Source organism: Cucumis sativus, chromosome 2 (genome assembly GCF_000004075.3).
Source record: "Cucumis sativus cultivar 9930 chromosome 2, Cucumber_9930_V3, whole genome shotgun sequence".
In the NCBI taxonomy this organism is placed as follows: domain Eukaryota; kingdom Viridiplantae; phylum Streptophyta; class Magnoliopsida; order Cucurbitales; family Cucurbitaceae; genus Cucumis; species Cucumis sativus.
The window spans coordinates 348,337-364,692 of NC_026656.2; the positions used below are offsets into that span (position 1 = coordinate 348,337).

A 16,356-nucleotide genomic window follows, 5' to 3' on the forward strand; every position below is an offset into this window, starting at 1 on the left:
TTTCATTTTAATTTTTGGAGCAAACTCTACATTTATGGTAAGGTTATCTCCCACTATACTAAAACAAAAAAAAAAAAACCAAAGTATTTACAAAATTATAACCATATATATACGGCCAGCAATAATCAAAATAAATTAGTATTTATATTTTCTATTACTAATATAGTGTATTTGTTAGATTTTTAATCTAATATATTTGAAGAAAAAAATAAGTTTAATTTTTTATATATCCACACGGGCTCGCCTACGTGCGCACCTCAACTAATCTTACAATCCAACAAAAACAATTATAAAAATAAAGTTGTTTAATGAACTCTATAAATTTTAATAAATTCTTAAATTATCAATTTTACGTCTAAAAAAACTATATTTTTTTTACTTCACATGCGATTGAAAGTTCAAGAAGTATTACTCGCACTAATGTGATACTTTAACACTTTACCTTTCAAAACCTAAATTATCACTTGATTTAATTTGAATTATTGATGTTGAGTTAATTTTGAAAATCATGGTTAAATTTATTTTCAAAACGAAAGATGAACTGTTTATGTATGTTATAAGAAATGTAATCGGAATGTTATTTTTTATTGGATTATGAAAGTGAAGGTAAGGGGTAAAGTATGTTAGTGTCGTATAAAACCTCTAAGGACATTACTACATTGTTTGGGTTGAAATAAATTAAAGTAAGAACGTGTTTTAAAGGCATTAACAAATATATAAATAAATTTAGCGCCATGAAAATAACGTGAGAGTATTATTTTATATTTTGAAAAAGAAGAAGAAGAAGAAGAAGAAGGTGAGAGAATGAAGAGAGTGGAGGTGGGAAGGCAAAGTGAAAACGCGTGTTTAAAAGTGAGTCAGCCCCATGAATGCTAATAAAATGCAGCCACCTCATCACTCACCACCTTATTACCGCCTAACTTTCACGCCAAATTTAACCCTCCCTTCACACCCTTCCTCTTCATGCAATAATCTATTCATATTCTCTCTCTCTCTCTCTCTCTCTCTCTCTCTATATATATATATATATATATATATAATTTATTGTATTGTGGTTCATTTTTTCTATTTTTAAAAATATCCATTTTATTAGCCTTTCTATTTTGAATTTTAATTTGTTTTGGTATTTGTGCTTTCAAAAATTTTCATTTTAGTTAAAATACTTTTAAGAAGTTAAAAAAAAAAAACTAAAGGAAATCAATGTAGAATTGAACCAAAATAAGCTTGAATTAAATTAGTGTTTTAACCTATGATCTTTTGTTTAACCATTTAACATCTATCTATCCTTTTCATATTTATAGGAGTTGTTTTGGGCGTCAATTTAAGTTATAAAATCTAAATCTAAAAATACGTGTAAAGTCTAATTTAATTATTGAATAAATAGGTATCAACTAATTGAGTATTTCTACTTCACGATTTGTAATTTAAAAAATAATAATCATATTAAAATTAATAGTATTTCTTATATTTAAATTACAAATGGTATTATATTAAAATTTAATAGTATTTCTTATATGTGTAGTTTGGTTGTTACAAAATCGACGAAGAAAAAAGTCTACAAAAATTTTGTAACACAAAATGATGTGGGTGAATTTAATGAGTTAATATAGTTCAATTTGATACCCGTCTACAATTAAGAATAGGTTATCGAGGAGTAAAAAAAACAATAACTAAACTATCATATCCACCAAAAACAATTTGTTTCTATTTTTGTCTCCAACGTTGGCTGTTTTAGTCCCTAATATCCAAAAATCATTTGAAAATGTCAATAAATTGATTTTTTTTTATATAGAAAAAGGACTAAGACAAAAATAATTTAATAGTTAACTTGTGATTAAATTTGTTGACTTGTTTTTTAATAAGTTGAAAATTGATCACAATTTCCTAGAAAGAATTTGTTGCCCAACTATTAAGATATTAAGAAACTAAACTCTTAACCTTTGCTCATTTCTTAAAATAATTTAGAAGTTAAACTAGTAAATACTCAAATCTTAATTTAACAAAGTTAACTTGCATATTTATTTCAACATATATAATTGCACATACTGTACTGTACTCTATCGTATGTTATAAACCTAATCACCAACAGAAAATCAAAAGATTTACAAACTAATTCCAAATTCTATAAATCTCAAATCCCAAAAGCATGTAAGACTGTAAGTAACAAACTGATGTATTTAGTATTTATAACCACAAACTTCCCAGTCAAATTACAAATATGCAACTATTGATATTCCCTACCACTATATATAGTCTATAACCCAACAGCACATTTACTGCAGAAATTCCATCTCCAAATCTGCAAAGGTATGAAAGTAACATAACATCAAATTTTTCTGGTTAATATGGAATGATACGTGCAGGGCATTTTGTAATTATTCAGTAAGAAAGTACTTATGGAATGGATCCTACAAAACCATAGAAACCTTGTTTCTGTACATAACCTGAGGGGCAATCTTGAGGCTTATTGAGCAGATCATCCAGTTTCAGGAAAAAATTGGAGTCATTACTACTCATTCCTTCATCAACAACCATACTCTCTGGTCTATTGGATGCTTGGAAGGGTGTTTCGATCGGTCCGATCGGTCCAGGTTCGATTACTTCCGGAAAGATTTCAGTGAGTTCGGAGTGCAAGCTCAATAGCTCTTCTTGGACTTGATTTTGAAAATTGACATCCTCAGATATGTCGAGGCCAAGATTTTGATGTGCTTGAATTCCAAGTATTTTCATCTTCTTTCCGAACTCATGATCCCCATTATTAAGCTCCATCTTCATTCTAAGCATCCTTTTCTGAAGCAACTGTCGACAAAACGCAGGGTTTTTCGACATTTTGGCAAGGAAATAGAACATTTGTTGATGCTTGGATTCGGCACGTCGAACACGTTCTTCAACGAGGGTGAGTTGATTGTGTGAGTCCTGCTGCTGCTCTCTCAATTTGGACATCTCCACTCTTAAAATGTTGTTATCAGTTCTAAGAGTTTGTAGTGGTTCTGTTTCCACCAGTAGTGGCTTTGTCAAATCTTCTAAAGTAGTATTATTGATGGATAAGCCTAAATGTCGTTGCTGCTTCTTGTGATTGTTATTGTACTTGTTTTTTCTCTTAATATTCTTCAGTAAATGTTTCTTCCCTCCTTGAAATCCTTCATTTGCAAACTCCCATTTATCAGAATCGATCTTCCTAAAACCCTGCAATATATAATCCCCACAAATCAGCAATAATACTTATGGCTACACCAAAGTACATATTCTATACCCCATGAAGACTAAAAATGTGTTTGGTCTAACAACCTACGTTTACCATTCAAGTTTCCATGTTTATATCCATAAACTCTATCTTCCCTTTCTTTTTCTAATGTTTTTTTAACTTCCAACTAAACAACTATTCACTATCACCAAAGCAACGTCCAAAGAACAATACATTTGTCTACGTTCCAAATACCTTGCATATATATCGATTATAAAAAATTCAAATCCACACAGTTGAAAACTGAAGTTCTAAAATTAGAAAACCTAAAGAAAAAACACTTAATGGTTTTGATATAATCCTAGGTGTTACTAACTTCCTTTGTTAATTTGTTTCAGTACAACTAAACCACAGAAACTAGTTAATAAACTAATATTTTCTAAGGAAATAAAATAAGAACAATATTTTTAAAAGAAATTAAATAATAAAAAAGCATATATATATAGAGAGAGAGAAATTAAAATAAATATATACTGACATAAGTATTGAGCTGGCGGATGAAACTGGAGAAATTGGAGTGCTTGAAGTATTTAGGAAGAAGGAATTTAGAGAGTTGATGAGAATCCCAAACAATGAAACTCTTACGAGTTTCACTCCAAGATACAACCGGGTCGGTTTCCGGATCCTCCACCATCTCATAAGTTTTCTTCAAGAACGGCGGTGGCCCTACATCATGCAATCCTTCCATTGGTTTCACCCAAACCCCGTCCTTATTCATCGTCGTCGCCGCCGTGCTTACTTCATCTTTCTCCTCTTCTTCCTTTACCTCACTCATCTTTTCATCCACCGACTCGCCGCTTCCAGTTTCAGCACCGTCGTCGTCAGGGAGGATCATTTTTCATTCATTAATTTATCTTTTGACAAAAAAAAAAGAAAAAAGAAAACAGAGAGAGATTGTTTCCGATAAATCTAGATTGAATTTTTGGTACTGAAAATGGAAAGTAGGGTGCAGAAGATCTTCTCCGTTACTTAAGATGCAATTTTTTGGATTCATTTGTTGTCCATTCAGTGTTCAATGAATCCCTTTTTTTAACTAGACTATCCACGTATCATATTCTCAACCCCATTTAAAAGGGTATTGGTTTTAAATATTTTTCGTGTTAAGTTAAAACTCTGGATAATTAACTAGTTTTTAGTTCGAAATATGTTAATTAGGTAAGTAAAGGTTGCAATTTAGCTTTAATGGTATGATTAATTATTAATATTATGTTATATATTGTGGGTTTTGAATTTAGGAATAGATGAGAGGCAGTGAGGAAGTAACGATCACGTTGTTGGGTTTATAAAGGGAGGGGGGGTTTCAATTGAATTGGGGTGATGCGGTGATGTGGTGGTTGGGACCGATCAATCTGCATGATTGCCACGTGGGATTTGGGACTAATACTCACATTTGTCGTTTCCTTTATAACATCGAATTTATACCCAAAGGATCACTTCTCTACTTTAATTACTCTTATGCCAAATATTGGATCACCTCAAGTCCTATTTTTAACATTTTATAACTTCATATAATTCTGTCTTTTTCTTTTTCTCCAATAAATCACCCCTACTTGAATTGGGTTTATTTTGAACAATATATAGTTTTGTGTTTTAATTTACCATTTTTTTTTTTTTATCAATTAACAAATTATTTGGCAAGTTCTGCCAGGAGATTCAAATATGCCTATTTAAGTAAGTTCTCACGATTAGTTTTGTTGTAGGTGAATCTTAGCTTATACAAGAGAATCCATAGAGGATAGCTTCAGAGGATAGCTTAAGTGAGCTTAGAGAGAACTTGGTGGATCTATGAGGTGAGTTCAAGAGGAGTACCATGGAGGGAACCCACAAGGTGAATTAAACAGAAACTTAAATGAGCCCAAAAAAGAATTTAAGATGAGCATATGTGAGGGAGAGCTTAGACAGTTCCATAAAATGTAGGCTCAATAGGAGTTGATAGGAACCTAGAAGAGAGTAGTAAGAGTACTTATGGGAAAGATCGATCTTAGTAGTTCAATGGAATGCACGAAGTAGCCTCAAAGTAATTCAAATGAGCCTATAAGATAGTTCAAGAGAAGGCCCTATGGAAGATGAACTCCACGAGACTTACAGGGTAAGCTCATATAAGCTAGAGAGAGCTCACCATAAACTAAGAGAGACACTCCCGAGAAGAGAAGACTCATTATGTAGAGCTTAATCTTCTAACTAGGAAGAGCCTCTCCCTCATAAAAAAAGAAGGGTCACTACATAGAGTCTAACCTTCTAAGAGGAGTGGGAACCATTATGGAGTACCTAACCTCCTAAGAGAAAGAAAAAACCCACAAGGAAAAGCACTCTTAGTACAATACCAAGGAGAACTCAAAGGATCCACAAAGGAAGACCTTTGAGCCACTGAATGTAAAACCGTCCAGATTCCAAACAAACAAATGTCATAAAATGCAATCGTTAGGAGCATTCATGAGTTTATCGTAATAGAATTGTAACTTCTCATTGATTATCATATCAACAGTTGAAGTTTAAGAGGTGTAATAATGACCCGAACGTCGGTTACAAATCACCTTATTATATGAACAACCAATATTATTGATAGAAAGTATGCCCAAATAAGCCTAAATATCCCACTATACTACTCTCTAGTCACATAAAAGCACAAAACTAACTTGAAAACCACTTTTAAAACATACTTTTAGTCATTGAAAGTAAAACTCAATGGTATAAAGATTATATTTAAAAGTGTAAAATTAAATAAATTAAATGTGTAATGAAAAGCAAACTCATAAAAATTTTAAATATTACACAAATGACATCACTCAAAATGACTTTTCAAAAAATAAAATGAATTTGAGGAGGGCTCAAAACAATTAAAATTTAATTTTAGAAAAAAAAAAAGAGTTTTAGAATGTTTTGTCTCAAGGATGGATATGATATGAACACCAAGATATGTAGCCTATATAATTCGTACCTTTCACACTATACTTTTACATTTATAGATATCTTTTCATACTTGTTCACTTTTAGAAACGAGGTTGATGTGATAAACAGGAAATGTAATGAGTATCCACATTAAGAAAATACCTAAAATTTTTACTAACCATTTACGGGTGTATTTGAAATTTTGAAGGGGCAACTTTTGTCTTTTCCACACAAGTCCATGAATATATAATTTATTGCATAACTATGAATGTGACAAACAAGAACTCTAAGCTATCCAAATTCTCTTTAATATAGTATAGATTTTATCATAACGATGGGACTTATTGGTTAAGTATGTCAGGTTATAGTTCTACAAAACCTCTACAACAGTAGGTCCAAATTATCGCAATAAAGTTATCAAACTCACATTATTTATTTTGAGTTCGGTGAATTCAGATTTTGGAACATAGGTTTCAATATTATTATTTTCGTATATAGAATAGGCTTCAAATTAATTTGCTTACTAATCATTCCTTGCTTTTATTAAAACAAAATAAAAAAGAAGATAACAATTTTTAAAAAAATTAATATATAATTAGGATAGACAACGGAGTAAACGCATCAAACTCTTTAATAAAATAATTCAATTAATAAGCCAATTTTTTTTATAAAAAAATTCAACAACCAATGATAAGAGGGGGATGAAGAATTGAAAGCCGAGACTCAAGTGATCAAATACTAAAAAAGACTAAAACTAAAACTAAAACTAAAAGAGATCTCAATATATAAATAAAAAGGCAACAAACAGGTTCAATAAATGTAACAACTTCACATTGAAACTAATCCCCAACTTCTTCCCCAACAGACGACGACGCAGCAGAGCAAAAAAAACCTATCCTCTTCACAAGCCAGCGACAAAATGATGGAAAAAAAATATAATAATAATAATAATAAAAGAAAGGGAATGGACTCTACTAAATCCCCTTTTCAAGTACCAGAATGCATGGAAGAAAATTTTGAAGTAAAAATCATAGACAATAGAGAGAACCCATAGGAAACTGCAAACTCATTCCCTCCCTCCCCCCCTACTTGCCCCTTCCCTCCCCCACACTCTTTCCAACCAAAAATTACTTGTACGCGGACTATCAAAAGACGAGGACAACACCAAACAGTCTCACCGACCAATCGAATTCATTTCTACTGTTGTTTGCACTCTGGAGGCCTCTCCCCCTGCTGACCATCCCCACCTGCTGCTCGTCCACCCTTCTGTACATACCAAACAACATTACAATAATAATATGTGAGATAGACGAAAGTTCAAACACGTTCATGGTCAGACATTTGTTCAACAATGGATTGGAAGTGTACCTTGTTCCCAGCTGAGGGCTGCTTCCACGCAAACACAAAACCCAGTCCAATGGAAAAAGGTTAAAAGACAGTTCATTCTAACTAATTATACAAAATGGGGAAGAATATATACATAAACAGACCAAATCAAAGTAATAACAAATTGGCTTACCTTTTTCCTTGACTTCCCTTCATCTTCATCCTCGTCTTCATCATCATCTTCATCATCATCATCCTCGTCTTCGTCATCATCCTCTTCGTCATCGTTATCTTCGTCGTCTTCATCATCATTGTCCATGTCCTCAAATTCCTCATCTTGAATAGCCTCCCCTGTAAACCATGAGACGGCGTGGGGGATAATCTTGTCCCGAATGGTTGACCTAAGGGAAAGAAATAAACAAATTTAAAGACATCAAAATCCACCCAAAGCTTGATTATCCATTCAACAATATTAGTCTCGTATATGAAACAACTTTATCGCACAAATATAGACAAGTCAACCTATTGCATATTGCTAATTAACACATCAATTCTCAAGAGATTAAGAATGTCAACAACTCACCCAATATCATAATCTTGCTCCATTTGATTTTGTAGCTCCTCAGCCTGACATGAGAGAAAATATAAAAAAGAGCACGGCAAAAGCAATGCATAATGATTTCTTGCTAAAGGGATAATAAACCTACTGTATCCTCATCAATATCTTCATCATCATCGGGTACTTGAGGTGGACTAAAAAAGTTGAAGAAGCTTTCACAATTTTCAGTCTTAGTGATCGGCTTAGCATTCTTCGATCCCTTCTTAGGCTTCTTCTTCAGAAGTTTCTGAGTAAGGCACTTCCCAGGATACCATTCAATCTCAGTTCTGCCAACAAGAGATTATCGTTTTCAGTTGAAGTGTAACAAAGTAGTTCAAAGTATGTCATCTTATACTACATAGCTAACACATATTTAGTCTAAATAGAATCCCAACAACCAATGAGGTAGAATGTAATTACCCAATTGCTTTCTCAAGAATTGGTTCATCTTCATCGATCATATGGTATGTCTTTGTTAAGACAGAATTTTTAAAGAATGGATTGGTCTCAAAATAAAACTCAAGCTTGAAGCCTTTGGGATTATCTATTCTACACCACTTGATATCTTTCAAGTATTTGAGTGCTCCTTCATCACGCTCGGTAATCTGGAACAAAGCAACCAAGAGATAAGATAGAAGGTGACAGAATATGCTATTCAGACAATTCTTCAAAACTAGCAGAAAATACAAACCTCCTCAGCTAATACTTCATTGTTCTTCATTGCTGTAAGCCAAAAATCGGGGACACCTTTCTCTGCAAAGGCAAAAAACACTTAATACGTAATCACAAAGAAAATCATCATACCAAATGTCAGTAATGAATTACCTGCTGCGTCCTTGTCCTCTTGTCCGGTAGCGGATTCTTTTGGAACCCCTTCTGCTTCAACAACGCCATTAACAATATTGAATCGCTGCAGACCAGGAAACCAATCAAGAACCAAACAATATTGTAACATCACGAAGCTAATATAGGATATATCCACACCTGAGTGTATAGTGGCTGATACAACTTCTGGTATTTAGCCTCAAGCGCCAACCTTTCCTCAAAAAATTTTGCTTCTAATTCGTCGTGTTGGCTCTGTCGAATGGAAGAACTTATTATAAATAACTCAAACAATAGAAACAATTCATGAATTCCTCTACGTTAGCACCAAACAACTGCAAAAACAGCAAAAGCGAGAAACCAACAAGTCCGTATAACGAAAACATCAAACAACAGAAAAGTTATACTTGCCTGGATCTCTCTTAGCACATCAACGCGCTTACGAACAACAGGTGACAAATTCTCGAGGACATCGGAATGCTGCCCAGCAAGACTCTGTATCTTATTCTGCCAAGAATCGAAAACGCAAGTAAAGTCAATCACCGCATAACCCAAACTTCAGAATATATTTTATCAACTGATGTTTTAGAGTAAACAAGTACGGAAACAGATATTCAAATCCAATAAAACCAGACAAAAGTACTAACAAGAGAAGGAATATATTCCTGATTCTAGAGAAGCAAAAGAGAATCAATTGAAGTACCTTAAGAGCGTTGACGAGGCCTGCTCGATCCTCCTCATTGAGAGCTTGAAAATTAAATTAAAAACAAAAAAGGCTCGAAATCAGTTCGTGAAGAAAAGAAACGAGGAATGAAGAAAAATCGATAAAGAAAAAAAGAGAAAGAATTTGAATACCGGAACCGAGATCTGAGACATTGAAGTTGTCCTTGTTGTTACTCATTGAGAATATTGATGAGTAGAGAAGAAAGAAGGGAAGGGAGGAAGAGAAGTTGGAAACCTAAAACCCTAGATTGAACACGAGCGAGGAAAAAGGAGTGAAAAGGGCCGCCTCAACGTGGCCGACCTTTAAAATACCGTCGCACACTTGTTCGAGACCTAACACCCTCGACATTTATTTCCATTTATAAGCAACTTCGCAGCCGCGCCGATTTTTGGGCGAACAAAATTTATCTAATCTAATTATTTTTAAAAACTAAATCACCCGCCGTGGGCTTCATCCCATTTGGGCTCGCCTTTATTCCCATTCTGGCCCATGTAAGTGTATTGAGTTATTAACTAAAGTATCAATTATTCCATATTTTTTTTACAAAATGTGAGGAAAATTTTAAAATAGTAGATATTACAAAAAAAATATATTTTTTTAAGTATAGTAAATTCTATTGATATAATATAATAATAAAATAGTACGAGTGATAATATAATAATAAAAAACTATGAGTAATATAATCTAAAATTTTGTTATAACTTATAAATATTTTAATTTATTTTGTTATTAAAAAAATGCTTATAGTATTAATTTATATTTAAACCTTAAATTTAACGATCTCAAAATCGCTCAAACACCAGTAACCAACAAATTATCCTTTTCTTTCTTGCTCGGTTTTTAGCTTTTATAACATTTTTCTAGTTTTCTACGTAACAGTTTTTTTTATATATTTTATAACTTTTTTTAGTTATTTGTTAATAAAATTTTAAGGATCTTCTCGTTCTAGCTTCTAATTCTTTTTTTAGTTTCTTATTAATAAAATTTTAAACTAATAAAATTTTAAGGATCTTCTCGTTTTAGTTTATCGCCTGTTAGTAACTTTTCTCTTTTTACTTTTTTATTTGTTCGTAATAAAATGGTGCAAAATGGAAATAAAAAAAAAAAGGATAAAAGGTTAAATGGTAATTTTATAAATAAATGACATTAGCATAATACCAAAATTCATTCAACTTTTTAACCGGGCCAAACACTTATTCCATAGTCACATGCTCAAGTAAAAGAGGTTTAAGGAAATGACAAATATATGTGGACTTCTAGCAACAAAATGTGCATAATAAGTTTTATGGCAAAATATATATATATAATATTGTATGATATTTTCAACGTGTCAGATTTGATCTTCATATAGTAGGATATATGACTTTTCGAAAACTTTGTATCTTATTCGTATATATTGTAAATGTAATAGTTGGAAACGACATGAATTTTCAATAGAAGTACAAGCAGCATTAGGACGTTGATTTAGTTGGATTTCGTATTGAGGCTACTGCCTTGGAGCACCGTCATTTGGCGGGTGGTGCTTGTCTTCTGAAAATTTACAAAAATACGACATGGTTTGTTTTGTCATGTTTAAATGAAAACAAATTTATGAATATGATGTAATTGTGAATAATCGAGCACTTTTTTTTATTTTTCTCACTCAATTTTTTTAAATCATATTTTGTTATTAAGTTATATTTTATCTAAATACTTATCGAGTCAATCACAAATAAACATAATATTTATTATTTGTCTCTCCACTTCATACATGTACCTTATTCAACATCGGTGTTATTGTTATTATTCGCAATATAGATAAAATAAGATAACAAAAAACTCTAAATCTCATTATTCGTTATTCTCTTACTTGACTCTAAAAATGTGTGAACTAACTTTTGACAATCGCCTATCACTCAGTTTGTTGTCAATCATATTTCCAATAGTTATATGTATCGAAGTTGTAGTTTCTTTAAGTACTTATTTACCAACACAAACTTCATTGGTATAGTCACTTTTGTCCCACCGAAAAACTATAACCTTGCTACCTTGCATACATGTTTTCTACAAGTGGCCAGAAGCGAATGAGAACCATATACTTATTTTAGTATTTATTTTGAATTGGTTATAAACTCTCACGATTTATTTCTTTTAATGTTAATTGAAATGAGTTGTTTTTTAGAATATCACACTTTTTTTTTAAAAAAAATTGTCATTTTAATAATATGTATTTTTTGTTATTTGTTGAAAGTAAATCCCCTTATCTTGTCATTGTTTAAATATTGACTATAAAGTCCATCACAAATACGAGGGCTAATTATAAAAGTATATGAGAAACAACATATTTTTGGTTTTATAGCACATTTAAGAAAACTCGTAATTTTGTTTTATCGATCAATCTCATAAATGGCCACTAGAATGCATATCGATTGATAATTAAAGCTAGATTATACCATTTTAAAAATATAAACAAATTAAACAAGAATTGGAAGATTTAAAAAATAGTAGAATTTGGGTCTACCTATATATCCGAAAAAAAAACACAAATAGAAAAATTTTAATATTTAAAAAAGATACGAATTTTAAAAAATGTGTTAATTTTAAAAATAAAAACAAAACATGTGCTACTTTTCCAAATTTTCCAGTCATGCTTCTAATTGTAAGCAATGGAGGGAAAACCCTAGGAGAGAAAAAAAGCAAATAAAAAGAAAAAGAAAAAGAACCCTAAAAAGGGCAGAGTTAAGCGCATATTCTTTAAATGATCATCACCCTGTCTTCTTCTTCGTCTTTCGATTTCCACTTCCCTTTCATAACCTCTTCTCCTCACTCTTCTTCTTCTTATTCTTCACTTGCTGTTTATTCAACTTAGTTCTTCATTTCTCTTCCTCAGGGGAGTTTTTAAAGAGCTTTAATGGCGAGGCTTGTTCGAAATGCATCTTTTCTTGCCCGCTCTCTTCTTCAGCGCGAGGTCGGTCTTTTTCACTTACACTCTTAATCTTCTTTGTTTCACTGTATAACTCTTGGTGTATGCGTTCGTTGTGGCCACTCATTATTTTTTACTCTATTTACAGTTTAGAGTGAGCCCTCCTTATTTATAGAAGGACTAGAGACAAAATATTTCTTAGCTTTTACGTCTTTTGGTTTGAGTTTTTGCTTGCTTTCTTTGCAGGGCTACAGGAGAGGCGTATTGGTGACGTCTACTCCAATATGTAATTTTTCAACCAAAGGTGCGAAATGTTGGCTTTGATTACGTTAGTTCAAACATGGTTGTGAAGCAGAACGTTGGAAATTTTTTGACTATTTTGTTTGAAAAAACGTTCACTCACGACCTCTAAGGTTTAGATAATTTATTTTGTTCATTACAATGTGACTCAACGTCAATGTTCAATCAATGTTGAAGGTAAAAAGAAGGCTTCTAAGTCATCAGATGGGAGTGATTCTTCTGAAGAGAAATTGTCTAAGAAAGAGCTGGCCTTACAACAAGCCTTGGATCAGATAACTACCGCATTTGGAAAGGGGTCTATCATGTGGCTTGGCCGTTCTCAATCATCTAAAAGCGTCCCTGTGGTTTCCTCAGGTTCGGTTTCTTTGGACATAGCACTAGGAGTTGGTGGCTTCCCTAAGGTATTATACACTTTTTTATGATGTCTTAGTGAGGTTGAAGCATTTCTTAATCACATATATTTGGATGGCCGTTTCACTTGTTTTAGAACTTTTTATGTAGCTTCTTTCATTTAAACATGTATTTGTAAATGGTAAATGAAAAAAAAATATTGAGACATCATGCATGTGTTTCATGTTTGTGATGTAACTTCATTATATTTTTATAGGGTCGTGTAATTGAGATTTATGGTCCAGAGGCATCTGGAAAGACAACTCTTGCACTGCATGTAATCGCTGAAACCCAGAAGCAAGGAGGTACTGTTTAATTGATAAATTAATGTGCTCATTCAGTGTATAAGCAAGTAAATTTGAACGAGCAAAAATACCCAAAATTAATGGGCAGGTACACTGTAGAATAAGAAAAGTACAACCACCAACAAACCTAAAAATATTAATCAGCGTAATAGGGTTTAGAAAGCCTGTTACTTTGGTCTAGGTGCATCACAAAATTTTGTTTGTAGAGAAGGCGTGCGGTTTGCACTGAGTTATTTGACACTCCACTCCCATGATAGCACTTCCTTCGTCTAAGTTCTCTTACAAATTTCTATTAACTTCTACACTCAAGGAAACAGAAAAGTGCTGAAATTTCGTCTATCAAAGTCCTTTTCTACAGAATATTCTCTTTCCGTTGGGCATCATGTCAATGGGGATTTGTAAGATAGTTTACTTGCACTGATGCACACAATTTTTTTTGAAAGGATGTGTATATTGGGAATGGAGTGCCTAATAACTCAGTGCACATGGTATGCCTTTTTTAAGGACAGCATTTTGCTATGTGCGTTGACCCAAATAGCTGACTTTATATTTCTTACTTACTATTATGTATATGCCATTCTTGGCCTTTGTTTTGCACATTTTATTCTTAAACCTTTTTCATACCACACACTAGAACTGTATATTATATCGTCCTTAAATTAACTTATGTTTTTTGTTCAACAATAAAAGATAGTTTTGGAGATGTAATTTTAAAGTTTAACTTTATCACACACAAACATAATGCTGGAGTAATTTGCTTTGGTCTTTTTAATGCAGGTTGCTGTGTTTTTATTGATGCGGAGCATGCTCTTGATCCAGCCCTCGCACAGACTATTGGAGTGGACACTGAGAACCTCCTCCTATCTCAACCTGACTGTGGTGAACAAGCTCTTAGTCTTGTGGACACCCTAATCCGAAGTGGTTCAGTTGATTGTGTTGTTGTTGACAGTGTGAGTATGATGGAAACTATTTTAAAGAGAACAGTTGGAAATTTGTTATTTTTATATGTTTAATTTTCCATTTTTATTTTTGGGTATAGGAAACATTGATATGTTGAAATTAGTTTAATCTTATTTTTTTGGTACATAGTAAGATCATGGTTGCCTCTATGACAGGTAGCTGCCCTTGTGCCTAAAGCTGAACTCGATGGTGAGATGGGTGATGCCCACATGGCTATGCAGGCTAGACTCATGAGCCAAGCACTTCGCAAATTATGCCATTCTTTATCCCAATCACAGACTATATTAATATTTATCAATCAGGTCTTATTTCATTTCTCAAATGTCATGGCAATGAACTGTGATTTTCTACATTGTGATGGCATCAATTATTTAGTTATCTGAGTTCAGTATTTTTGCACTCATTGGTTCGTATGCGACTCTAGGTAAGGTCAAAGATGTCCACTTATGGATATGGTGGTCCATCTGAAGTTACTTGTGGTGGCAATGCATTAAAGTTTTATGCCTCGGTGCGTCTTAATATTAGAAGAATAGGTTCTGTCATGAGGGGGGAAGAGGTATAAAACATTAACTTGGCAGTAAATCTGGATACTGTGTAAATGCATTTTTTTATGCGTATATTAATTTGTACATTGCTGTATATTTCAATGGCAGACAATAGGAAACCAGGTTCAAGTAAAAGTGATGAAGAATAAGGTTGCTCCTCCATTTCGCACCGCTAACTTCGAGCTCGAGTTTGGAAAAGGTATAAGTAAGGAGGCAGAGGTTATAGATTTGGGGTCGAAATATAAATTCATAAGCAAGGCAGGTTCATTTTTTAAGTATAATGGTCAAAGCTTCCACGGCAAAGAAACTTTCAAAACTTTTCTGTCGAATAATGAAGATGTTAGGAACGAACTAATTACAAAAATTCAAGAGAAACTACTCGATGTGGAAATGGATAAGCCACAGGACGGAGATGAAACAGAAGGAAGTCCCCAAGAAGATACTATCGAGCCATCTGAATCCAATGACGAAGATGCAGTTACTGCTGTAGAAGCATAAGCTTGTAGATGCCATTCTAATAGTGAATTCATGCATTTCCATCCTTATTATCCTAGATCTATTCCTCCTCTCTTTGCCAGGCACAAAGTTTTGGGTCTCCATACCACAATTTTTGTATCTTGTAGTTCGTGCTTTTATGGTTCCGATGATGGCTGATGATTACCCTTATTACCATCAGCCATTTTTCATGAAGAATAGAATGTTGACAATGGAGATTTTAGAAAATCAGAATGCCAGTCCAAGGCTTTTCATCCAAAATGCCGATTTTGCATTGCATCATGACTTAATTTGTAAGTGTGAGTAGCTGTATAACTGATCAACGTGTATTATTCCCTAATTATTGCATCTTATTAAATTGTTGGGCATTTTTACAAGTTTTACAGACTAATTTTGAACAAATTCTTGAGCGTGAGAATGCCTTTCTGCTTTACATTCTCTCTTCAGATAATATTGCTTACAACAGCTATTATTATTTTGAGTTCGGTCTTTCGACTATGAGGGTATGATATGTTGGCATTATTGGAACTTCTTTTGAAGCTTTTTCAAGTTTTTTTTTTTTTTTCCAACTAATATATCAATGTTTATGAATCTATGAACTATGTATTTTCCTTATCATACAATTAGAATAATTGATTTTTGGTTTATGGTCTCAAGATTTTTTCTAAAGTTTGTACACAATCTATTTTGTCCTCGTTCTATTAGCTGAGAAGGAAAACTTCCTAGGTTCCTAATTTTCCACTATGGTTTGTAAAATTGCACTACTTTGTCCACGCCTACATTAAATATAAAGATTAAAAGATTTGATAATAGAAGGTCAAGATAATTAAATATTTAATGTAAGCGTGGAATCTAA

General features: G+C 32.9%; 3 protein-coding genes across 4 annotated transcripts; 1 reads left to right on the forward strand and 2 right to left on the reverse strand.

Moving 5' to 3' along the window:
- Nucleotides 1-2,101: 2,101 nt before the first annotated feature.
- On the reverse strand, nt 2,102-4,249 carry LOC101213275 (heat stress transcription factor A-7a). 2 transcript variants are annotated; one of them, XM_011650300.2, is made up of 3 exons: nt 3,723-4,249; nt 2,445-3,186; nt 2,156-2,299 (listed from the first exon to the last, which is right to left on the reverse strand). In XM_011650300.2, the coding sequence occupies exons 1-3, from the start codon at nt 4,077-4,079 to the stop codon at nt 2,274-2,276; spliced, it is 1,125 nt and encodes a 374-aa protein (XP_011648602.1). In that variant the 5' UTR covers nt 4,080-4,249; the 3' UTR covers nt 2,156-2,273. The 2 variants fall into 2 exon arrangements, with proteins under 2 accessions (XP_004141170.1, XP_011648602.1); XM_004141122.3 differs by having other exon boundaries at nt 2,102-3,186.
- A 2,639-nt stretch (nt 4,250-6,888) lies between these two features.
- On the reverse strand, nt 6,889-9,953 carry LOC101205900 (nucleosome assembly protein 1;2). Its single transcript, XM_004141010.3, has 12 exons — nt 9,735-9,953; nt 9,583-9,626; nt 9,291-9,386; nt 9,042-9,134; nt 8,883-8,967; nt 8,749-8,810; nt 8,478-8,662; nt 8,167-8,344; nt 8,043-8,086; nt 7,653-7,860; nt 7,502-7,519; nt 6,889-7,399 (listed from the first exon to the last, which is right to left on the reverse strand). The coding sequence occupies exons 1-12, from the start codon at nt 9,778-9,780 to the stop codon at nt 7,331-7,333; spliced, it is 1,128 nt and encodes a 375-aa protein (XP_004141058.1). The 5' UTR covers nt 9,781-9,953; the 3' UTR covers nt 6,889-7,330.
- Nucleotides 9,954-12,250: 2,297 nt separating this feature from the next.
- LOC101205667 (DNA repair protein recA homolog 3, mitochondrial) lies at nt 12,251-15,933 on the forward strand. Its single transcript, XM_004141009.2, has 8 exons — nt 12,251-12,550; nt 12,752-12,809; nt 12,983-13,206; nt 13,413-13,500; nt 14,278-14,450; nt 14,616-14,762; nt 14,885-15,016; nt 15,114-15,933. The coding sequence occupies exons 1-8, from the start codon at nt 12,494-12,496 to the stop codon at nt 15,501-15,503; spliced, it is 1,269 nt and encodes a 422-aa protein (XP_004141057.1). The 5' UTR covers nt 12,251-12,493; the 3' UTR covers nt 15,504-15,933.
- The last annotated feature ends 423 nt before the right edge of the window (nt 15,934-16,356 follow it).

What these genes read in the sequence shown, in the direction of transcription:
- LOC101205667 (XM_004141009.2), top strand. Translation starts at nt 12,494, where the DNA reads ATGGCGAGGCTTGTTCGAAATGCATCTTTTCTTGCCCGCTCTCTTCTT. An exon ending in TGAAACCCAGAAGCAAGGAG is followed by an intron (nt 13,501 to 14,277) that starts GTACTGTTTAAT and finishes TTTTTAATGCAG; the next exon opens with GTTGCTGTGTTTTTATTGAT. An exon ending in TATTAATATTTATCAATCAG is followed by an intron (nt 14,763 to 14,884) that starts GTCTTATTTCAT and finishes ATGCGACTCTAG; the next exon opens with GTAAGGTCAAAGATGTCCAC.
- LOC101213275 (XM_004141122.3), bottom strand. Translation starts at nt 4,079, where the DNA reads ATGATCCTCCCTGACGACGACGGTGCTGAAACTGGAAGCGGCGAGTCG. An exon ending in TCCGCCAGCTCAATACTTAT is followed by an intron (nt 3,187 to 3,722) that starts GTCAGTATATAT and finishes TATATATTGCAG; the next exon opens with GGTTTTAGGAAGATCGATTC.
- LOC101205900 (XM_004141010.3), bottom strand. Translation starts at nt 9,780, where the DNA reads ATGAGTAACAACAAGGACAACTTCAATGTCTCAGATCTCGGTTCCG. An exon ending in ATTCTTGAGAAAGCAATTGG is followed by an intron (nt 8,345 to 8,477) that starts GTAATTACATTC and finishes TCTTGTTGGCAG; the next exon opens with AACTGAGATTGAATGGTATC. An exon ending in AAGATATTGATGAGGATACA is followed by an intron (nt 8,087 to 8,166) that starts GTAGGTTTATTA and finishes CTCTCATGTCAG; the next exon opens with GCTGAGGAGCTACAAAATCA.